The sequence below is a fragment of the Chelon labrosus genome (genome assembly GCF_963514085.1).
Source record: "Chelon labrosus genome assembly, chromosome: 6".
Lineage (NCBI taxonomy): Eukaryota > Metazoa > Chordata > Actinopteri > Mugiliformes > Mugilidae > Chelon > Chelon labrosus.
In genome coordinates, this window is record NC_140342.1 from 22,492,473 (window position 1) to 22,517,016 (window position 24,544).

A 24,544-nucleotide genomic window follows, 5' to 3' on the forward strand; every position below is an offset into this window, starting at 1 on the left:
ATCAACCTGTCCCTCCACCTCATCCTCCAGCACCTGGACTCCCCCAGATCATATGCCAGGGTCCTGTTTGTGGATTTCAGCTTGGCCTTCAACACGGTCGTTCCGTCTCTACTACAGGACAAACTCTCCCAGCTGACCGTGCCTGACTCCATCTGCAGGTGGATCACTGACTTCCTGTCTGACAGGAGGCAGCATGTGAGGCTGGGAAAACACGTCTCAGACCCCCGTACCACCAGCACGGATTCCCCTCAAGGCTGTGTCCTTTCACCTCTGCTCTTCTCCCTGTACACAAACAGCTGCACCTCCAGTCACGAGTCTTTTAAGCTCCTGAAATTTGCAGATGACACCTCCCTCATTAGGCTCATCTCAGGTGGAGATGAGAGCACCTACAGACTAGAGATTGACCGCCTGGTGACTTGGTGCAGCTGCCACAACCTGGAGCTGAACGCCTCCAAGACAGTTGAGATGATCGTGGACTACAGGAAGAACACAGCCCCACTCCTCCCCATCATCCTGTCTGATTCTACAATCAACACTGTGGACTCCTTCCATTTCCTGGGCGCCATCAACTCCCAGGACCTCAAATGGGACCTGAACATCAGTGCCCTAATTAAAAAAGCACAGCAGAGGATGTACTTCCTACAGTAGCTGAAGAAATTCAACCAGACAGTGATGGTTCACTTTTACACTGCCATCATTGAGTCCATCCTCTCCAACTCCATCACCATCTGGTATCTGAAGTTTACTGTACACTTCCAGGACTCTGAAGAATGCAGCTAAGATTGTGGCTGATCCCTCTCACCCTGGACACGGACTATTTAACAGACTCCCCTCTGGCAGACGGCTGCGATCCATCGAGTGTAGGCCCACTCGCATGGCAAACAGTTTTTTCCCATCCGCAGTGCGTCTGCTGAACAATGCCAAGCCCCACCCATGAACACATCAAACCCACTACCATCCCTGTGTAAATGTTCTGGTTGTTGTATATACTGTGTATATATTTTTTGTATTTTTGTATATTTGAGAGCCCAGTTTCTATATTTATATATCTATATTTCATTTTTTTATTTTTATTATTATTTTATTTTTTATGCGTAATGAGTGCAACAACGCCAAAGCAAATGCCTTGTATGTACAAACATGCTGGCAATACAGTCTTTTCTGATTCTGATTCTGATGGTGAAATGTATTCACGAAAATTCAAAACTAGTCCCACTGCCTTTGTTTTAGATATACTGTGATCTTCACAGACACATTGTTCTTCTGTGTACTGTATCTCTCAATGGTGTGGGTATTCCATGTTATGTGTAACTGTTAAATGTTTCATAATGTTAGCACTTCACATGAGCACATATTGTACATTGGCACATTAGGAAGTCATGTGTAAAACATGTAATACTGCTAAAGACACTTAAACAATGAAAATCACTGGATGTTCATCAACTAGAGCACTTCTAAAACAGATGATTCCTTTCTACAAAGCTAACTGTAAGCTAATTGTAATAGTATGTCTATGTCTAAGTACAATTAATTCGTTTTTAGTTATAATGGCTGTTTGAGGACCCAACGACTGGATATAGTTGTTTCTTTGTTTGATCTCTTTTTTCCATTATCACTTTTTAAACCTTAACCCATCATAGTGCACTGGTTCAAAACTCTCATATCATATTTTTATTTCCTCAGTTCCAGTGTCTCAAGTTGTGACCTCCATCAGCTCACATCCCTGTAATCTCGATGTGACCTGTAGTTCATTCAGCTCTGACATCAGCAAAACTGTCACTTGTGACCAACAAACCTGCACTCAGGAGGAAGAAGAGAGCTTGGAAGCCACAAAATATTCTTCCTCTCTCAATGTTACCCTGCAGCAAGGTTCCATCATCTGTAACCACAGCAATACAATCAGCTGGAAACAGGACAAGAAGGAGATCAAATCCTGCTGTAGGACAGGTAAGACGATGTAAAGAAAAGATGTAAAGATGTAAAATGTGCTCATTTTAAAGACCTTGGCATATATAGAATTATAGTGTAGGTGGGATATAATGTTTTCCATTAAGCATTGTAGTTTTTCCAAATGTCCCATTTGCTTTTCAGAGCATTTGGAACAGTTCTCATATGGTGCTTTTTTTTGGCAAATGTACTGCCTTTGCTAGCTAGTATGTTTGTGAGAAGTTTTCGGACACTCAGTGTCGTGAGTTTGCATGCAATGCTTTGGGGACAAAAAAAAGAAAAAGATTTGCTGCTGTTCTCCTGAAAAAAGCTTAAAATCTTAAAAATCTGTTTCCATGTGCGGAAGCCACACTGAACACTGAATTCCCCTCAGGATAAATAAATTATCTATTTATATATCTGCTTTACTTGACGTATAAAGGATTGTTTTTTTCCATGTATGTATTTCCATTGTAGTTTGACAAACTATAGGCCCGCAAACAGCATCTTTCATAGGGTAACGACAAAGCTAAAACACTTCTTCCGTCACTCACTGTCACGGCTGTAGGATATAATTCAACAGGAAGCTACATCTTTTCATTCACTCTCATGAACTGATTCGAGCACTTCCTTAAACTGGATCGCATGTCTTGAAATGGCACATATATTCTTCTTCTTGGCTGTTTTCGTGTTGTATTCAAGTCAAATTCAAGGTAAAATCTTATTTTTCTACTAATAGTTGATGTTTTGCATCTTTTTAATTTTAAAATCTGCTTTTCATACTATAGCATGCAGAGGAGGAAGAAGGCCCAGTAAATGTTGAAACAGATATTAAAGTACTACATGTGGGTGGCACAGTGGAGAGGTCAGAGGTGGTTAGCACTGATGCCTCACAGCGAGAAGGTCACCGGTTTGAATCCATGGGCCGGCTGGCCTTTCTGTGTGGAGTTTGCATGTTCTCCCTGTGTCTGCGTCGGTACTCCAGCTTCCTCCCATCATCCAAAAACATGCTCATTAGGTTAATTGGTGATTCTAAATTGGCCGTAGGTGTGCATGTAAGTGTGAATGGTTGTCTGTCTCTCTGTGTTAGCCCTGCAATGGACTGGCGATCTGTCCAGGGTGTACCCCCGCCTCTCACCCGATGACAGCTGGGATAGGCCCCAGCAGACCCCCGCGACCCTTAACAGGAATAAGCGGGTATAGAAGATGAATGAATGAATGAAAGTACTATATGTCCATAGTACATTGTAACCTTAACTGTTTCTTGGGAGAGAGAATTTCTGTTTGAGTTTGTCTTGCCTAAGAATTTAACATAAAATTACAGGGTGTGTAACCATTTCCTGGATTCACGGCATAAAATGGCGCCACAACAAATTAATTTTTTTATGACAAAGTTAAAGTTAGAACTTTATAACCATTGTCACTTCATCTCCTGACTTACTGGCAGTATCATACACCTAAAACAATACGTAGGTTTTAGCCTATAGATTTTCTAGTAAAATCAGTAAAACATGTCGAGCAATTACATCCGATCTTTCAGGCATGATATCTTTAACGTATATAAAACATCCTGTATCAGACGGTCTCTGCTTGACTGAACTTCCTCAAAATAAGAGTTTAAAATTGAACAGAATACCAGTGGGAAAAGACTATGTTCAGTGCTACTTTATGATAAAATACAGTTTGAAATTAAATCCTACAATTCCTTTTATATGTACAGCATACACTTGAAACCAGATGTTTACATACACTGTGTTAAAAGACACATAAACATTTTTTCCTCACTGTCTGAAGTTAAATCAGACTAAACCTCTCCTGTTTTAGGTCAGTTAGGATTACTAAAATTATTTCTAGTTGCTAAATGCCACAATAAAGAGAGAATTTCTTAGAGAATTTTTTATTACTTTCTTCAAAGTCAGAAGTTTACATACACAAAGATTACTATGTCTTTAAACAATGAAGGAAAGCCCTGATGATGATGTCATGGCTTTGGAAGCTTCTGATAGGTTAACAGACAACATCTGAGTTAATTGGAAGCACACCTGTGGATGTATTTTAAGGCTACACCTCAAACACACTGCTTCCTTGTTTGACATCATGGGAAAATCAAAAGAAATCAGCCAAGATATCAGGAAGAGAATTGCGGAGCTCCACAAGACTGGTTCATCCTTGGGGACAATGTCCAGCCACCATGCCGCTCAGGAAGGAGACAGGTTCTGTGTCCCAGAGATGAACGTGTTTTGGTCCGAAACATGTGAATCAACCCCAGAATGAAAGCTAAAGACCTTGTCAAGATGCTGGCTGAAGCTGGTAAGAGAGTGTCATTCTCCACAGTGAAAGGAGTCCTGTACCGACATGGACTGAAAGGCCACTCAGCGAGGAAGAAGCCATTACTCCAAAAGCAATATAAAAAAGCCAGATTACAGTTTGCAAATGCACACAGGGACAAAGGCCTTACTTTCTGGAGACATGTCCTGTGGTCTGATGAAACTAAAGTGGAACTGTTTGGCCATGATGACCATCGTGTGGGCAGATCTGAAAAGGCTTGTGCGAGCGAGGTGGCCTACAACCCTGACTCAATTACACAAGTTCTGTCAGGATCAATGGACCAGAATTCCAGCAGACTATTGCGAGAAGCTTGTGGAAGGATACCCAAAGCATTTGACCCAAGTCATACAGTTTAAAGGCAATGCTACCAAATACTAAGGAAATGTATGTAAACTTCTGACTTTGAAGAAAGAAATAAAAAATTCTCTAAGAAATTTTCTCTCATTATTGTGGCATTTAGCAAATGGAAATAATTTTAGTAATCCTAACTGACCTAAAACAGGAGAGGTTTAGTCTGATCTAACTTCAGACAGTGAGGAAAAAAGGTTTATGCGTCTTTTAACACAGTGTATGTAAACATCTGTAAAATATAACAGCCTAAGATGAGTTCATCTTCTAGTGATCTAGAAAACTCAAGTGAGATCAGAACTAATATGAGAATTACTATAGTTCATAAACAAAATGATATACAATGCTGTGTATATATAACATGTTTAATGTGTAGATTGTATAAATAAAAGACATCATCGAGAAGCAGGAGAGAAGCTCCTAGAAACCAGGTGTGAGCTCTTTGATGCTGTGAACTGCTACTATTGACTAAATAGCTCTCATACACTGATAGCATTATGACCACCTTCCTAATATCGTGCAGATCTCCCTTGTTCCTCCAAAACAGTTGTGACTCATCAGAGAATGGACATGGTCCTTCTGAGGGTGTCCTGTGGTGTCTGGAAACACAATGTTGTTAGTGGGGGTCTTTGAGGGGAGGGGCCTCTGTGGATCATCCCACAGATACTTGATCAGTTTGGGATCTAGTGAATTTGGAGGCCAGGTCAACACCTTGTGGTGTTCTTCGTGTTTTTTTTGTTTTTTTTTTAGTTGTTCCTAAAGTGTTTTTTTTGTGTGTGTGTGTTTGTGTCAGGCTGCATCCTGATGGGGATGGCTGCTGCCATCAAGGAGTGTCATTGCTATGGGGTGGGGGTGCCTGGTCTGGTCTAGGTGGGTGCTACATGTCTAAGTAACATCCACATGAATGAATGTCAGGTCCAAAAGTTCACCAGCAGAACATTGAATTGTCACAACATGGTCAATGTTATTCACTTCTCCTGTCAGTGGTCATAATGTTTTGCCTGATCGATATAAATAGTATTAGATTTCCTTTGAACTATACTTTTCTTACACTTGTACTATAATCAACATGTTTGGACAGTTTTACCATATCAGCTTACATTCCTTCACATTTAACACTATAAAAATATATAATATATAATTAAGCTTGGGGCTACCACAGTAATTAGTAAAAACATCACGTATCCAAATCTTTATACAGAGTTATATTATAATGAAGTAAGTACACAGACAGTCTACAATGTTCTTAGACATTTTAGCCATACAAACTATGCTCTTCTATTTGTATTATATCGTAGTATGATTGCTGTTAGTCAGAGACTCAGGGCTGTAGAATTTTATTTTTTATCAACTTCCTTTTTTTAATTTCGTTTTCCATCACCCTCAGTATGTCATGGTATAACAGTGTCATAAATAACAAGGCTATGCAAGGCTATTATGAGCCAACCATACATGCAGTACTCACATGTCTGCTGTAAAGCAGAAGTTGGACAAACTGACATGGTTACTGTTTGTTTGCATGTTTGTATGTTTCTTTGTGACTGACACATAATTTAAAGATAAACAAGTCGTATATCTGTGAGCTCTGTTTTAAGAAATGGTGGAACCAAAAGGAAGAAAATAAAAGCAACAGACACATCAGTGGTTGTTGATGCTGAAGAGGTTTTCACTGAACTATTTCAGCTAAAAAAATAAATCGACTCTATGAAGAAGATTCTGATAACAAAAGAAACGTGATAATAACACACTGCAAGATAATAACACATAGTGCACTGAGACAAATTTAAGTTTGTCTTAGTCATTCGATCTTTTTTTTTTTTTTCCTGTGGTGACTTGTAGAAAGGGAGTGAAAGACTCAGAGACAGAAAAGACTGTAGAAAGTCCAGAGGTTTTCAGAAGAGAAAGAATGGACAGATGGAAAAGACTCATTATATAATTTCATGAATGACAATTTCATCAATGAGAATCCACCTGTTAGTAAATTCAGATGACCTAAATGTACATAATCATTTTTTACTGATCAGAATTCTTTTGGAAATTAGGTAGAGGAATACAGTATTTGTGATTGATCTTTATTTTCATTATTATGTATCTACTGTTTTACAGGGTCCAGTGCTGTGACTCCTGTGTTTGTGAAGAGAGGAGATGATGAACTTCTGGAAGTCATGGATAATGCTCCAAAGGAATTTCTACTTCTTGTCTGGAAATTTAATACAAGCAATGTTTTAGTAGCATATTCACCTGGTGGAAGACCAAGAGTTTATGAAGGTTACACTGGAAGGGTTGAGTTCTCTGTGGAAAATTACTTAGTGAAACTGAAGAATCTACAAGATGCAGACAGTGGAGTTTATACAGCACGAATGACAGGGGCTAAAGAACAAACAATAGCTGAATACATGGTCACAGTTCAAGGTAGGTTTCTTAACGTTTCAGACACTGACAGAGAACATCTGCTGTCATGTTTCTAAACCTCCTCCACCTACTTTCCTCCATCAGGTCCAGTGTCTCCAGTTGATCTGAATCCAGACTCTGTGTCCATCAGCTCAGACTCCTGTAACCTCACTGTGACCTGCAGCACAGAGGACTCAGACATCAGCAGCACTTTCAGATGTGACACCAAAACCTGCTCTCAGGAGGGAGGAGAGCAATCAAAGGTCACCAACTCTGGAGCTTCCCTCCGTGTCCACCTGTCGAATGATGCAATCATCTGTAACCATAGCAACCAAGTCAGCTGGACGGAGAATACAACAAAGATTCAGGATTTCTGCCCCCTACATGCTGGTAAGACTCATTGACTGAATAAATAAATAAATTAATTTAATAACTGGTTTTATAGTATGCTTGGGAAGATTAGTAGTTTTACACTTTTACACTTTTACACTTTATTCTTATTAGGGTTTAATTGAGGAACTGAGACGCAAGAAAAGTGTGTTCTCTAATTTTGTCTCCTAAAGATGTAAATTTATACTAAACTCATTTTAAATTTAAATAAAGTCTATCTGTCAAGAAATTTAGACACAGAACCTATCAGTAAATTGTCCACTGTCACTGTGTTTTGTTTGGGTTTTCTCCAAAAATATTCAGTCTTGTAATATAATACCCACTTGTAGTGAGTACAGACTTAAACTGTTCACCTCTGGACAAAAGATCTATGTTTCTGTTCATCACCACAGAGTAACTGGGAAAACAGTTTACTGTTTAAATCTAATTTCTAGGACATAGTTGGTTAAAGGTTTAATCCTCCAAGACACGATGCTACACTAGTACATGCTAAACAATGTTGAGTGACTGAAACCAGGCATCACTTTCTAATCTGTTTTTTGTTTTTCTGTACAGACTCTGAAACCAACCACCTGCATATTATTGCCATTGTCTGTACTGTGATAGTTGTTGTTGTCATCTTTGTAATTCCTGCTGCATGTTATTATCATCGTAAGAGAGGAAAAAGTAAGTCTAAATGTTTATTATATCTTGAATTACAAACTAGAAAGATGAGTCTGTTTTATCTCCTGCCTTACTCATTAATAATGCTGAACCCTTCTGTATATAGTATTCATGATAGTTTACAGCTGTTCTTTAGAAACAGCAAATGTTCAGACAAGCACCTGTGTTTTAGAGTCTCTAGTCTATGTGCTGCTTTAAGCTCATTCATTCTCAGAATCCTTCACTTGTGATCACCTACATTATAGAACACCACATGTGGAGACTTTATAGTGTGTGTCTGTGTGAGATTAGAATTATTTACAAATTAAATTTCTGTAGAAACAGCATAAAAAATGTGTGAACAGAAAAAATACATTTAAATCTAATCACCATTCATTTCTTTATCTCTGACCTGCAGATGACAGCAAGAACATGGAAAACACAGTGTATGTCGTTCCTGAGGTAAGTGTCAGGTTTTGTTGGCCAATTTTTACAGCAGAGCTTTGAGCATCTGTTGGATAATCCTCTGTACACAAGTCACTGATGAATTCCTGATTTTTCTGATGAGGTGGTCTGTTTATTGTTAAAAACTGTATATTAAAGATGGGTGACAGGACAGCTCCTCAAAAGTGAAGACAAAGCAAGTAGAGCTCCCCCTGGTGTCTGGCTGCAGTATAGGTCATAAGCTCCACCTCCTCCATGTTAGTGGATGGGACTTGGGCCAAACTTAAACATTTATTTATTTGAACTACCCTTCAAATAAATGTTTTTCAAGAATGGTTTCTGTCATTTTAGGTAGTTAATATAATGTTGATGTGTCCATTATTTGACACTATGTCTGTGAAGGTTCTTAGTCATCCAGGTCATGATATATCCAAAAAAGGTTCAAAAAAGGCAACTGGACTTGGAGAGTTTTTATTTGAGAAAAAGGGAATACACTTAGGTAAGGACTGGTCCACCCTAAAGACAAAACACAAACAAAGAGTAATGTGGTGTACGCTGTTCAGTGCAGTGAGGAGTGTACAGATTTATACATTGGGGAAACCAAACAACCCATCCATAAACGCATGTACCAGCACAGGAGAGCCAGCTCATCAGGAAACGATTCAGCGGTCCACCTATACCTGAAGGACAAAGGACACTCATTTGAAGATAATAATGTCCAAATCTTAGCCAGAGAAGACTGATGGTTTGAAAGAGGAGTAAAGGAAGCCATCTATGTCAGACTGGAAAAACCTAAGCTAAACAGAGGAGGTGGACTGAGATTAATCTGCCATCTATTTACAATACAGTTTTAACTTCTGTCCCCAAAAAGTTTCAACCCCATTCACACCTTGACACTGGAGCCTCTGACGGACAAGAGTCGTTAGAGAACCATTCATAGGGAAGAGGAGGGGGACAAAACAGTCCCCCCTCAAGATTAAGATTAAGGTCTGTCGGCCAAGTATACTTGTGTATACAAGGAATTTGGTCTCTGCATTTATCCCATCCGTGAACACAAAGCACACAGTGAGGTGAAGCACACACTAACCCGGAGCAGTGAGCTGCCATACTACAGCGGCACTCGGGGAGCAGTGAGGGGTTAGGTGCCTTGCTCAAGGGCACTTCAGCCGCTTTCTACCAGTCGGGGGTTCGAACCGGCAACCGGCAACCGGCCCTTAGGTTTAGTCTCCCCGTCGGGGAATCGAACCCCGGTCTTCCGCGTGACAGGCGGAGATACTGTCCACTATACTAACGAGGAGTGATAGTACTCAACAGGTAAGTACTCAGTCGTTAATGGAAATTAGCTGCACTGGTTTCTGGTTGTTAACATAACAAGCAAGTTCGAGTAGGAGTTCCTATTTAAACCTCAGACTTCCCACCAGTCCCCTAGAAATGAAGAAGCTACTTGGATGAGTGGTGAAACGTGTTCTCAAAAAAATAAAAAATCTACACGTCCACTTGCCTTTTTTGAATCTTTTTTTTGGATATTTGACACTATCAAACCAGGATGTGACATCATGATAACTACCAGTTGCCATCTAGTAATCATCGACCTTCATGAAATGGTCCCATAGGATCGTGAGAGTAGGAAAATAATAAGTACAGTGTATAATCCAACATTTCTTTATAACTGGTGGAGGTAGAACAGAGCGTAGTATTAACCAAACAAAACATCCACCAGTGAGTCTAGAGGAAGTGTGGGTGGGTCATTGATAATGTGGCTCCACTATTGGACAGTACTACTCAGACTCTTACAAGATGGCACCGCCTGTATCCTCTGGATTTTAGCCTCAGTTTGACCACCGGGATGAAGTGGAGACGTATTGTCCATATTTATATACAGTCTTCTGTCTTTTTTAGCTCACACCATGTAACCTAAACTACTGGTTTCATACTAGTTCAGAAGTTTGTACTGCTGCATAATCTCAGATAATGAAAAACAGAAATAAATTACTGTTCATTGGTATCAAAAGAATAATGTGGCCATAAGACTCAGGTCAAATCTGCATTTATTGTCTTTTGTTGTCGTGCTCACAGAAAAGTTTCTGAAGGATACAGATGATCATACCATTGCTAAAAATGTCAACTGTCTTTTTTGTTTTTCTTCAAGGTTGATCTGAATCAGCGTTCAGCAGATGATGATTCAGGTCTTTCTCCAACCTCCACCTACAGTTTGGTTGGGCCTCATACTGGAGGATCCACTAAGACTAAAGATAAGAATTCACCAGAGAACCTGTATGCAACGATAGAAAAGCCTTTTAGATCCTGAGAGAAATCATCAGGATATACTGTATATATTCTACATACTGGTGTTAACATAACCTTTGCCCTGACATGATCTGGGCTTCAAATCACATTTGATATTTTATGTATTTTGTTTTTCATATTATCTAAGACACTTTGGCTTCCTCCCACCATCCAAAGACATGCTTGTTCGATTAATAGGTGATTTTAAATTGGCCGTAGGTGTGAATGTGAGTGTGAATGGTTGTCTGTCTCTCTGTGTTAGCCCTGTGATAGACTGGAGACTTGTCCAGGGTGTAGCCCTGCCTCTCGCCCGATGACAGCTGGGATAGGCTCCAGCAGACCCCCGTGACCCTTAACAGGACAAAGCGGTTACAGAAGATGAATGAATGAATATTATCTAAGATAAGCTCAAACCTAAACTTACTGCTACCAAAGAACATTATATTTGAACTAAAAATCATCTTAACACATCCAATTTAATTGTGTTGTGATTTTAACATTAAATCAATTAAATGAATGGTCCATAGTCCAAATTCAAGCACACTCCTCATAAACGTCCTTTAAATAAACTGATGTATACATTTCAAAGAACAAAAAGAGTAAAGGAATGTGTTGTGTTGAGCACAACTGGACAAAATGAATGTCCTGAATTGTACGGAAAATAATTTACAGTATATAGATGTGGGTTTGAAGCCAATGCACTGTAAGATAGCAATATGCTGCAGTATTCTCATTTCCTACCACATTTCATATTTTACACCTTTTCATAGTATTTAAGATACTCAATGTTTGTGTGTGTCAGCTTATATCACAGCTAATTATACTGCTGCAAAAGAACATATAACACAGCATATTTACCACATGCAGTTTTATACTGTTGCACAGTTTGAATTAATTTGTGATGTGTGTGGAAGCTGGAGGAAAGGATTTCTGTGATATTTACGTGGAAATCTATTAAAAGACTCCTGCACCAGAAATTAAAGTTCTTATCGTCTACTACGTTTTATATTTTATATGTTTAATAATTTTTCAGCACTGTATTTTACTAAAGAGTTGAATTGTGATAGGTAGATAGATGGATAGATGGATGTCCAGTAGCTTCATCACATAGGATATGTTGGTGATTTAATGAATTCTGACGTGATGAAATTGTGTAAAAGTCTGTTTAAAGGGATACTCCACTTTAAATTCAAATTATTAGAATCAATTACTGTGTAATGTTTAAAAAATATACCATGCATGATTTGACCCTTCTCAAACAGACTAACATCTTTTCACCAGACTACGAGATGTATCTTTAGACATGGTTGTTTAAAAAAAATAAGAAGCTACTCATTGCATCAGTTGGTGTTAAATAATTTGTTGCCAGCTGAAAGATAATCACCCATGAAGTAATTATCCAATAGGAGGCTCGTACCTATTTGCTTAGTTAAATCCAGGTGGAGACTTTTTTGTACTACGTAATGTTTATAAATATGCCATGCAATGTTGTTGCAAAGTATTGCTTTGAGTTAAACTTCTGAATATTCTTCATTAAAGTGTCATTAAAAGTTTTTGAATAACATACTTTGTGGTGCCTTCACTGACTGTGTTGCTATAGATATATCACTGATTCCAAGCTGAAAATGTTACACATGATGAACATGACTTTTATTTTCTATAAAGTCACCAAAAGTACAAGCTGGATGTATAGCTGTAATACGTGTCTACTATGTAGCATGACATCTAATCCTGGATTATTTCCCTTTAACGTGGCTCTGCTCATCATGCTAACTTTGCACCTTCAACCTCTCTTGTAGAAATGTAGCTGTCACTTTGTGCTGCTTTCTTGTGACTTGCTTTGAACCAAAGTGGCTATGATCCATCTGTTCTCAGGGAACAACAAGGTAAATTAATAATGACAAATCTATTTTCCCAGCAAGATGTTTTAGATTTATTTATAGGTGGTCAACAGAGCTGCCAAGTTCAACTCCAGATCCTTCACAACCAACAGCTGACATGTTAATTTTTAATATCTGTGGAGTTACCATCAGCTTCTCAATCATGTGAGGTTGAGCTGCCACAAATATACTGTACAGTAGTTACTGTAGTTCATTATGAGACAGAGCTTTCCTTTTCATGCCACTTATTATCTTTAATTACCTTTATCTAAGTTGTCATTTGGATCTAGTTCAAAGTTCTGGAGAACAGGGGGACTCTGGTCATAACTTACAGTACATACACTGATCAGGCATAACATTATGATGACATTTTAATGTTGTGGCTGATCGGTGTATTCAAAAGTACTCGTGTAGAAGCTAAGCCAATGCTTTGAGCCACTGAAGTGCTACCACGCTGGAACTCTAAGTGACAAGAATTTAACTTCTTCTCTTCTTGTCCACCAGATGACACCCGCTACACCCCTTCCTCTCTCAGCTCCTCCCCTCAGAAAGTTTGCCACTCTCAGACACAGACAGATGTTTTAACCCTTACTAGGGGGTGACCTATCCGGCGGGGGCAGGACTCTGAGGAAGAGGAGGCGCACATTGACCGTATCAGCCGACAAAGTGCCCTGTACATGCGTTTCTTAATGTGCAGTGACATTACAAGTTCTTCCTATTCACTGCCACTTTTGCGGGGACCTGGTTTCTGTTAAGAAAACTCTAAACTAACATTTAGAGAGCTGGCAGAAGCACACAAGGAGAAAAAGAAACCAAACAGGGTCACAGAAAGCATTCAGAAGATAAAACCATGACACAATGTCAGGGATGCAAACCCACAGATGATGTAAATACACATCAATACTTACTAATACACGATGAGGTAGTAGTAGTACAGATCAAATACAGTAAAGTAAATACAGGTATCACCGCACCGATGCTGAAATCAATACTTGGATTATTAATCAGTTAAAATCCAGTACAGAATTTGGGCAAAGTTTATAAGTAAATAGAAAATATTTTATTATCGTAATAAAAAAAAAATCTGTTCCGAAACAACACAAAATTGTCACTTGAGAACAAATGAACACAAACTCTTCTTGAGGCAGAGTGTTTAGAAAAGAGAAACTATAATATAACAATTATAAAACTAAATCCCTCCCTTCATTGCACTTCTTTCTTTTTTTTTTCTTAAATAAAAGTATACAAAATTATCGTTCCACAACAAATATAAAAAATGTAAAAGAAATTCTTTTTTCAAGTAGCATGTACAGGAAGTACAATACAATACAAAAATAAGACAACATTTCTCCCCCTCCTGTGATAGCAGCCGCATTTGGATAAAAAACAGTCAGATCTCCTCTTTAATGAAACCGCTGCAGTCGTACAAGAGAGAAACTGAAACTTCAGTGCCGATCTCATTACACTGATATCGGTCAATATCGATCCACCCACTACGCAGGCTCAAGTGTCAGAACAATGACTCGTGTTCTTCTGTTTATCTCTTTTTTGCTGTCATTCCCTCTACTACAAGGTAAACACCTTTTGTTTTTCCTCATAAATATTGTTTTCTTGTTGTACTGTAGCACTGCCATGAGGGTGACAACTTCACTGAGCTTCACCACTGTTCTTTAGGAATAAATAATACTGGCGACGTTTCACAGGTTTCGTCCATCTTTTTATTTATTCACATGAAAACATGGGCAGGGCTTGTTCTATCAAGGAGAACAGGACACTCTGAGATCCCTTTTAAACGATGACTACAGTTCTGCTAGGAATTACAGTTAGAGTCACTGTTGTTAAACTAGTCGTATTAAACAACAATCCAGACGTGAGACACTCATAAATGGGGTCTCGGTCTGAGACAAAAACTTCAATCGTCTTCAGTGTGTGTGTGCAGCAGTTGGTAGGTATGTTGTAGGGGAGAGTGCATTTATCACATACATGTCAAATTCAAGGCAGACGGCAGCAAGATAATATTTGATATATTTATTTATATATATTATTTATAATTTTTGCAATAGCTGAATTTGTGGTTTCATGCAGGTACGTCATTAGTTTCTTCTAACAACTTTAGTGACAAACCTAGAATACACTGGCCAGGTCAACACCTTGTGCTGTTCTTCATGTAACATCCACAAGAATGAATGCCAGGTCCAAAAGTTTCCCAGCAGAACACTGTATTGTCACAAGGTGGTCAATGTTATTAACTTCTCCTGTCTGCGTTTCTACACATTTAACTGTAAAGTAGATCTTGGACAAACTGACATGGTTACTGTTTGTTTGCATGTTTCTTTGTGGCTGACACATAATTTAAAGATGAGTCGTACGTCTGTGAGCTTTGTTGTAAAAAAAAGGGGAAATGAAAAGGAAGAAAATAAAAGCAACAGACACATCAGTGGTTGTTGATGCTTTAGAGGTTTTCACTGAACTATTTCAGCTAAAAAAGATAAACTGACAAAACTCTATAAAGAAATTTTTGATTATAATAAAGACATGGGATAATAATACACAATACACTGAGACAAATTTAAGTTTGTCTTAGTCGTTCAGTTGCATCAATTTGTTTTTTCCTGTGGTGACTTGTAGAAAGAAAGAATGAAAGATTCACAGATAGAGAAGAAGACTGTAGAAAGTCCAGAGGTTTTCAGAAGAGAAAGAATGGACAGATGGAAAAGACTCATTATATAAAGACTTTTACCGACCTCTTCCTTTCACTGTCACTTCTCAGAAATACACACTGAGTCAAAGCAAGTAAAGACATTTTCAGCTAAAAATGAGAATCGACCCCTTAGCAAATCCAGATGATCTAAATGTACATAATCATTTTTAACTGATTAAAATTTTGCTGGAAATTAGGTAAAGGAATTCAATGTTTGGGATCTTTAATTTCATTATTATGTATCTGTTTTACAGGGTCCAGTGCTGTGACTCCTGTGTTTGTGAAGAGAGGAGATGATGTACTTCTGGAAGTCATGGAGAAAAGCTCCAAAGAGATTTCTGTTTCTTGTCTGGAAATTTAATACAAGCAATGTTTTAGTAGCATATTCACCTGGTGGGAGACCAAGAGTCTCTGAAGGTTACACTGGATGGGTTGAGTTCTCTGTGGAAAATTACTCAGTGAAATTGAAGAATCTACAAGATGCAGACAGTGGAGTTTATACAGCACGAATGACAGGGGATCAAGAACAAACAATAGCTGAATACGACGTCACAGTTCAAGGTAGGTTTCTTAACATTTCAGACACTGACAGAGAACATCTGCTGTCATGTTTCTAAACCTCCTCCACCTACTTTCCTCCATCAGGTCCAGTGTCTCCAGTTGATCTGAATCCAGACTCTGTGTCCATCAGCTCAGACTCCTGTAACCTCACTGTGACCTGCAGCACAGAGGACTCAGACATCAGCAGCACTTTCAGATGTGACACCAAAACCTGCTCTCAGGAGGGAGGAGAGCAATCAAAGGTCACCAACTCTGGAGCTTCCCTCCGTGTCTACCTGTTGAATGAAACAATCATCTGTAACCATAGCAACCAAGTCAGCTGGACGGAGAAAATGACAAAGATTCAGGATTTCTGTCCCCTACGTGCTGGTAAGACTCACGGACTGAATAACTATATTAATTTTTCTGGAATTTCTTTGAATGAATTATTAATTTAATAACTGGTTTTATAGTATGCTTGGGAAGGTTAGTCGTTTTACACTTTTACACTTTGTTCTTATTAGGGTTTAATCGAGCAACTGAGATGCAAAAAAGACATGTGTTCTCTAATTTTGTCTCCTAAAAATTTAAATTTATATTAAACTCATTTTAAATTTAAATAAAGGTATCTGTCAAGACATTTAGACACATAACCTATCAGTAAATTGTCCACTGTCACTGTGTTTTGTTTGGGTTTTCTCTAAAAATTTTCAGTCTTGCAATATAATACCCACTTGTAGTGAGTACAGACTTAAACTGTTCACCTCTGGACAAAAGATCTATGTTTCTGTTCATCACCACAGAGTAACTGGCTGGGGTGCTGAAAAGGGGGTTGTAAAGGAGACGGATTCTAGGGGCCCAAGGAGACGGATTCTAGGGGCCCATGATTGAGGGGGGCCCAGAGAGGCCCCTAATGATGATGAAATTATAATACAGAAAAAATAATGACACTAAGTTATTAACTAACATATAATCACAAATGTTTTATTTTCAATGTCCTGGTAACAATAACTTTATTTGTTTTGGAAACATCAACGCCTGCAGGGCCCCCCCTCTATTTATGTAAAATGGTTCAGTCCGACTGGATCAGCTGCAGGTAGCGCACCGGTGGTTTGTCACACAGCGCCACAGCCTGCCAGTTATTGTTGCTGGTGGTGAGAGAGCGTTCAGTAAACTAAAAATGAGAAAAAACTATTTGAGTTCCACAATGTCTCAGGAAAGACTTTGCAGTCTTGCCATGCTGTCAATTGAGAGTCAGTTGGCTAGAAAGCTGGACTTCAAAGACCTGATAAGTGATTTTGCACGTGAGAAGGCTCGGCATTGGGCTTTTGGTGAGAAAAGTTGAGCAAGGACCAGTGATTGAAAGGTTGCAAAAGGAAGCTTGACTCAGTCGGCAACGTTATATATTTGCCATTCTTTCATATATTAAGTTTTACTTAAATGATGAGAAATCATATATGGCCATTTTGTATTTTGATGGTGTTTTTGTTTTTGCTGAGATTTTTTTCTCTCCACTGATTATAATTGCTATTTTTTCATGGAAGAGTTTATTTCCAATTTAATAATCAGTGTTGCAGCAAATAAATGAATCAAAATGAATTCCATTGTATTCAGAGTGCTCAGTTCTTCCCATACTGTACATGTCAACTGTCATGTTGTTCTTCTTTCACAAATATGGTAATGATAGTCAAAAATACCATTAAAATGCATAATTGTATGTAAAATAGCATCAAAAAATGTCGCCACTGTGTTGGGGGGCCCTGTAAAGATTCTTTTCATGGGGCCCAAAATCCATAGCGGCGCCCCTGGTAACTGGGAAAACAGTTTAGTGTTTAAATCTAATTTCTAGGACATAGTTGGTTAAAGGTTTAGTCCTCCAAGACACGATGCTACACTAGTACACGCTAAACTATGTTGAGTGACTGAAACCAGGTATCATTTTCTAATCTGTTTTTTGTTTTTCTGTACAGGGCTTGAACACCCCCGCCACCATATTATTGTCATCGTTTGTGCAATAGTGATAGCTGTTGTTGTCGTATAATTGTTGCTGGATGTTATTATCATCATAAGACAAGAAAAAGTAAGTCCAAATGTTTATTATATCTTGAATTACAAACTAGAAAGATGAGTCTGTTTTATCTCCTGCCTTACTCATTAATAATGCTGAACCCTTCTGTATATAGTATTCATGATAGTTTACAGCTGTTCTTTAGAAACAGCAAATGTTCAGACAAGCACCTGTGTTTTAGAGTCTCTAGTCTATGTGCTGCTTTAAGCTCATTCATTCTCAGAATCCTTCACTTGTGATCACCTTCATTATAAAACATCACATATGGAGACTTTATAGTGTGTGTCTGAGTGATATTAGAATTATTAATACATGCATGAAATTTGGACTCAATGTAGAAACAGTTTAAGAAATGTGAGGCAATTTTTACAGTTGAGCTTTGAGCATCTGTTGGATAATTCTCTGTACACAAGTCACCGATGAATTCCTGATTTTTCTGATGAGGTGGTCTGTTTATTGGTAAAGACTGTATATTAAAGATGGATGACAGGACAGTCCCCCAAAAGTGAAGCCAAAGCAAGTAGTGCTCCCCCTGGTGTCTGGCTGCAGTATAGGTCATAAGCTCCACCTCCTCCATGTTAGTGGATGGGACTTGGGCCAAACTAAAACACTTATTTATTTGAAATACCCTTCAAATAAATGTTTTTCAAGAATGGTTTCTGTCATTTTAGGTAGTTAATATAATGTTGATGAATGTTCAAGTGTCCATTTTTTGTTTTGGTTAATTATTTGACACTATCAAAACAAGATGTGACATCATGAGGACTACCAGTTGCCTTCATGAAATGGTCCCATTGAACCATGAGAGTAGGAAAATAATAAGTACAGTGTATAATACAACACATCTTTGTAACTGGTGGAGGTAGAGCAGAGCGTAGTATTAACCAAACAAATCATCCACCAGTGAGTCTAGAGGAAGTGTGGGTGGGTCATTGATAACGTGGCTCCACTCTTGGACAGTACTACTGAGACTCTTACAAGATGGCGCCGCCCGTACCCTCTGGACCTTCTACAGGTGAAGGTTTCCAGCCTCAGATGCTGGTTGGCCGAGTACACTGGTGGCGCGGACACCCAGGATTGGAGACTCGTTTATTTAAGTGGTCCATCCAACAACAACCGAGAGGGTCGTGCTGTGCTGCCGGAGCCGTGTTTCATTTCCCCCTTCGCCTAATGATGAACTTTGATCTTGTGAATTGTGTTCCGTGGTGTTAGCCAGTTGGTGATTTTTGTTAGTTTGTTAGTTTTCGTTGAGAATTAGAACAAAGCAGTAGGGGTGAACTGCCATTTTCTTTCAATCACTGTTTTCTCCTGTTTTTTATTAGATTATGCAGTTCGGTTTATTAACCTTTTTGTTTCTTTTCTTTTCTTTGCACTTAGGGTTTAGCTAGTGGTTTTGAGAATAAGATAACTGGGTTACATTTGTTATTTTGGAATGAGTTTACCCTGAAGCAGAACTTCAGCTTGTATATAGACTTGTATATATGGGGCGGTGGTGGCTCAATAGGTAGAGCGGTTCGATCCCCGGAATGTGCGACATGCCGAAGTGTCCTTGAGCAAGACACTGAACCCCCAGATGTGTGAGTGCTTGTGTGAGCAAATGGGTAGATGTGTCTGTGACTGTAAAACGCTTTGTGTACCAATAGGTAGATTGGTACACAACGTGGTATATAAAAGCAAGGCCATTTATATAATTCACTTGTCACAAGTTGTGTGTTGTGGTGTAAATGAAAGGTTCACTTTGTTTACACGTCGCATTCCTCATATTTGTTTGTGTTTTTTATGTTACGTCCTTCAACCCCTAGACCTGGGGGCGAAACAACCCCATTGAGAATCTTTGGGATGTGCTGGAGAAGGCTTTGTGCAGTGGTCAGACTCTACCATCATCAATACAAGATCTTGGTGAAAAATTAATGCAACTCTGGATGGAAATAAATCTGGTGACATTGCAGAAGCTCATGATTTCGAAACAATGTGTGTTGTAATCAAAGCTAAAGCCAGGCAGTGTGTGTGGGTGTGTGTATGTATGTGTGTATATATATATATATATACACACATACATACTACACACTACATACTCTTTAGCTTCTTCTGAAGCTACTAGACACAGAATTTCTCTCGGGATAAATAAATTATCTATTTATATATCTGTTTTATTTATTGACGTGTAAAGGATTGTTGTTTTCCATGTATTATCATTTTTATGAGTTTAGCCTGTTTTGCTTTGCTTGAAGTGTAATAGTGGATCATCTCACAATTGTAGTTTGACAAACTAGAGGTCCGCAGACAGCATCATGCATAGGGTCCCCACAAAGCTAAAACGCCCCTGCTCTCACTGACTGTAACTCCTGTAGGATATAATGAACAGGAAGCTAAATTTTTTTCATTCACTCTCATGAACTGGCTCACACACTTCCTTAAACTGGATGGCATGTGTTGAAATGGCACATATATTCGTCTTATTGGCTGTTTTTGTGCTGTATTCAAGTCAACTTCAAGGTAAAACCCTATTTTTGTACTAATAGTAGATGTTTTGTATCTGTTCAATTTTAAAATCTGCTTTTCATACTATTGCTCTGAAATGTCTTCATAAAAAATAGACAGTATTGGAAAAAAAATGGATCTGTGCAGAGGATGAAGAAGGCCCAGTAAATGTTGATAGATATTAAAGTGCTATATGTCCATAGAGAGAGGAGACATGTTTCTGTCGGAGTTAGGCTTGTCTAAGAATTTAAGCCTCCTGTTATCTTCAGGTAAATTTGACTCGATTTCAAAATGTAAACTGTCATAACTTTGTTCTTCCATATAATTGCGCCACAACAAATCTAGTTTTTCATGACAAAGTTAAAGTTAGAACTTTATAACCATTGTCACTTCATCTCCTGATTACCTCCTGTTGTTTTTTTAAAGCTGAGACTTTGTGGCAGTACTACTGTACGCCTTAAATAATACGTAGATTTTAGCTATATAGATTGTACTTGTAAGTGGGATCAGTAAAACATGTCCAATCTTTCAGGCATGATATCTTTAACATCCCGTCAGACAGGCTCTGCTTGACTGAACTTCCTCAAAATAAGGGTTTAAAACTCAACAGAATACCAGTGAAAAAAGCCACAAACCAGGGCTCTCAAGTTTTAAACTTAGCTTGGAGTGAGATTTTTTTTTAAATTTTATTTATGCTTGCTCTCTAAGACACATCTTCTGGATGCACTGGGACGCATCATCAGTGTTGTTTCCTGGGGTCAACAGGTGTTTCGGGTCTTGCAACAGACACCCTTGCCCGGGCGACCCAGCCGGGGCTGATCAGACCCCGACTTGCGTCCCAGTAGCAACCCACGGATCAGCCCTCTTGATCCAAAGTCACCTCGTGGCTCTCTCTGCAGCTTCAGTGGCGGAATGGATGGCCCTCTTCTTGGCTGCCCTTGTAATGCCCAAGCGGCCGAGTGCTTTACATAATGAATGTCCTGCAAAGCCCCTACTGCCAACTTCTACTCATAAAAAGTCCTCCAGCCCCAGCCCCTGCACTCCTCCACCAGCTCGTGGTGCTTGGCGCGTTTCCTTTCGTTGGCTTCCTCCATCCACTCTTCCCAAGGCACTGTCAGTTCCAGCATGATCGGGTGTTTTGTGACCTCGGAGGTGATGATAGTGTCTGGCCGGAGGGATGTGGTTGCGATATGGGTTGGGATGTGGCTGGGGGAACCTCAGCTGTTTTCCCAGGTCAACCTGCAGCTGCCAGTCTGGGGCTGTGTGGAGGAGGCCTGTTGTTGTCTGAGGGCATGCTCTGGGTTTCTCTCCAGCTTTGATGAAGGGTGTGGTCTTCTTTGGCACATGATGGTGTTTACAGGTGCTGATGGCTGAGGCTATACTCCCAGCAACTGCTTTTAGCATTTGGTCATGGTGCCAGCGAGAGCGGCCTTCAGCCAGGGCTTTTGGGCAGCTGCTGACCAGATGTTCTAAAGAGCCTCTTCCAGAGCAAAGGGGACAGGTAGGTGTCTCCCTCTTCCCTGAGACATGGAGGTTTGCAGGACTTGGAAGGGCATCGTAGACAGCCTGCACAAGGAACCAGACGCGGTGGAAGTCTGCCTGCATGATGTTTGCCCAGGTGACTTTGCGCTGCAACGTACTCTCCCACGTTGTCCATGCTCCCTCCTGCCGGCGTGCCACTGCCCTGCTCACTCGTTCTTCTTCAGCGCCTGCTCGGACCTCATCCTGGAGTAGCTGGTGTCTCTCCTTGCCCTGGGCCTTGCTGACCTGGGTCTTTGGGAAGTAGCCCAAGCCTGCTTCCCCTGTTTCCAAGGTCCCCACCAGTTCCTTCTGTCTCAGGCCACCTCCACTGCATTCTCTGCCTTCCATTTCCTTCCTGTCCTCACTTCAATCCCGGCTGATGACACCTTGCTGTCCCTGGAATCCCTATACTGTAGGGCTTCTCTCGTGCGTGCCACCTTGAATTCTTTGGTAAGCCCACTGAAGGGTAGCTGCAGGGTGTTTGTGGTCCCATACAATGCGTTACTGGTGAGGCTGCGGGGGAGGCCCAGCCACTTCCTAATGAAGGCACTGATCTTTCTTTCAAGGGATTCCACTGTTGATATAGGGATTGCATAGATGAGAAGCGGCCTCAAGACTCGGGCAGGATGGATTGCTGGTAGATCCAGGCTTTGAATCTATCAGGCAGGCCAGACTTGTCCACCTTCGTGAGCCATACTCCAAGTTCTTCCTTCAACCTCTGGATGGCAGCAGAGTCTTTCAGGCTGGAATCAAAGAGCTTCCCCAAGCTCTTGACCGGTTGCTCTGAGATGGATGGGATTGCTGTTCCTGAGATGGAGAATCTGAACTTATCTATCACCTTCCCCCTCTTCAGCACCATAGATCTTGACTTGGAGGGCTTGAAACTCAGCCTTGCCCATGTGATGAGTCTCTCCAGCCATTGTAAGATCCACCATGGTTCCCTGGGACTGATGACGTTGTGATGGTAAGGTCATCCATATAGGCTCTGATAGGGGGCTATCGGACTCCTGACTTAGATAGGGGTCCTCTGCATTCCACCTCAGCAGCCTTGACCACCATGTTCATCGCTAGGGCAAAAAGGGTAACAGAGACTGTGCAGCCTGTTATTATTCCTTTCCCAAGGCGATGCCAGTCTGATGTTACTGACCCAGAAGTGAACCTGAGCCTGAAGTTGTTGTAATAATCCAGGATCAGGTCCTTGATCTTGCTGGGAACATGGTGGAGGTGTAGAGCAAGCTCAACCAGCTTGTGCGGAATGGACCCGTAGGCGTTGGTCAGGTCCAACCACAGCACAGCTAGGTCGCCTCTGTACTTGTGGGCTTCTCTGATGAGCTGTGTGACTACACCAATATGCTCTAGGCAACCAGGAGCTCCAGGTATCCCGCCCTTCTGCACTGACGGGTCGATGTAGTTGTTCTTGAGGAGGAACTTGGTCAGTCTTCGGGAGATGATGCTGAAAAACACCTTCCCTTCCACGTTCAGTAATGAGATTGTCCAAAACTGGTTGATGTTTTTTGAGTCCTCCTCCTTGGGAATCCAGACTCCTTCTGCACACCTCCATTGGTTGGCCACTCTCTCCCTTCGCCAAATCACCTTCACAATCTTCCACTGGTACCGGAGAAGCTGTGGGCAACGCTTGTAGACAAGGTAGGGTACTCCACTTGAGCCTGGGGAGGATGCTGAGCGGGCTGCCTTGATGACCTCTTCAACCTCCTTCATGCTGGGCTCTGTTAGCTTGAACTCTGATGTTGGTAGGGCAGGGCTGATGAGGGATTTGTTGGGTCCCAGATCTTTCTCCCTTAGCGGATCACTTATGGTGTCCTGGAGGAAACGATTTACTTCCTCTGCTGAACACTTGAGCCGGCCACTGCGCTTGTCCCCAAGCAGCTGTTTAGTGAAGCGGAAGGGATTGGCTATGAAAGCCGTTCGCTTCCTGGCTCTCTCTCTTCCACGCCTCCTGTGCCACTCTGCTCTGCTGAGGGTTATCAGTCTCTTCCGCAGGATGTTACGCAGTTCTTCTAAAGGTAGCTTCTCATCCTCAGTAGCTCTCTTGAAATGCTTTTTGAGGGTTCGAAGCTCCTGGTGCAGGTTGTGTATCTTGGTGGCCCTGCGGTTCATGGTGTAGGAGGCGAATATAATGTATTAGTATATTAATCTAATAAAGGACACATTACTTTAAACCAAAACAATTGTTTTATTTTTGACTTTCAGGACAAAGAAAGACAACTAGAAAAAAGACAATTGGCCAAAAGGGGCCCCTTGAACAGCACTGCTCATTGGCTGCATTTTTTAGCTCCTGTTTTTCTAGGACGTTCAACCTGAACTTGCAGACAGCATACGTGTGTGTGTACATTTATATGGCAGTTAAAAACGGAAACTCAATTAATTTAAGCCTTCTTAAATAGCCCCATCTAAACATAATCGTCCAAAGCTGTTTAATTAAGGTAAATAATGATCCATAAACCAAATATCCTGCCTAGTTCCTTGACTTTAATAAGCAGCTATTGTAAAAATCAAATTAAGTGATAAAGTTATTACGTGATCGCGGGCTTCCACTTCTAGCTCTTCTTTAAAATGTGTGTGATTACTATTATTGTG

The 24,544-nt window shown here is 40.3% G+C and overlaps 1 protein-coding gene and 1 pseudogene across 2 annotated transcripts; both read left to right on the forward strand.

The window, feature by feature from the left end:
* Positions 1-2,581: 2,581 nt before the first annotated feature.
* On the forward strand, positions 2,582-10,777 carry LOC311489922 (uncharacterized protein; the record flags this gene model as incomplete). The annotated part of the gene is made up of 5 exons (XM_084547233.1): positions 2,582-2,639; positions 6,709-7,014; positions 7,099-7,383; positions 8,444-8,487; positions 10,619-10,777. 5 exons carry the CDS (start codon positions 2,582-2,584, stop codon positions 10,775-10,777), a joined length of 852 nt encoding a protein of 283 aa, XP_084403359.1.
* Positions 10,778-14,993: 4,216 nt separating this feature from the next.
* On the forward strand, positions 14,994-17,917 carry LOC311489923 (SLAM family member 6-like; annotated as a pseudogene). Its single transcript has 4 exons — positions 14,994-15,000; positions 15,591-15,897; positions 15,982-16,266; positions 17,847-17,917. The product of its transcript is annotated as an SLAM family member 6-like (transcript).
* Positions 17,918-24,544: the final 6,627 nt, after the last annotated feature.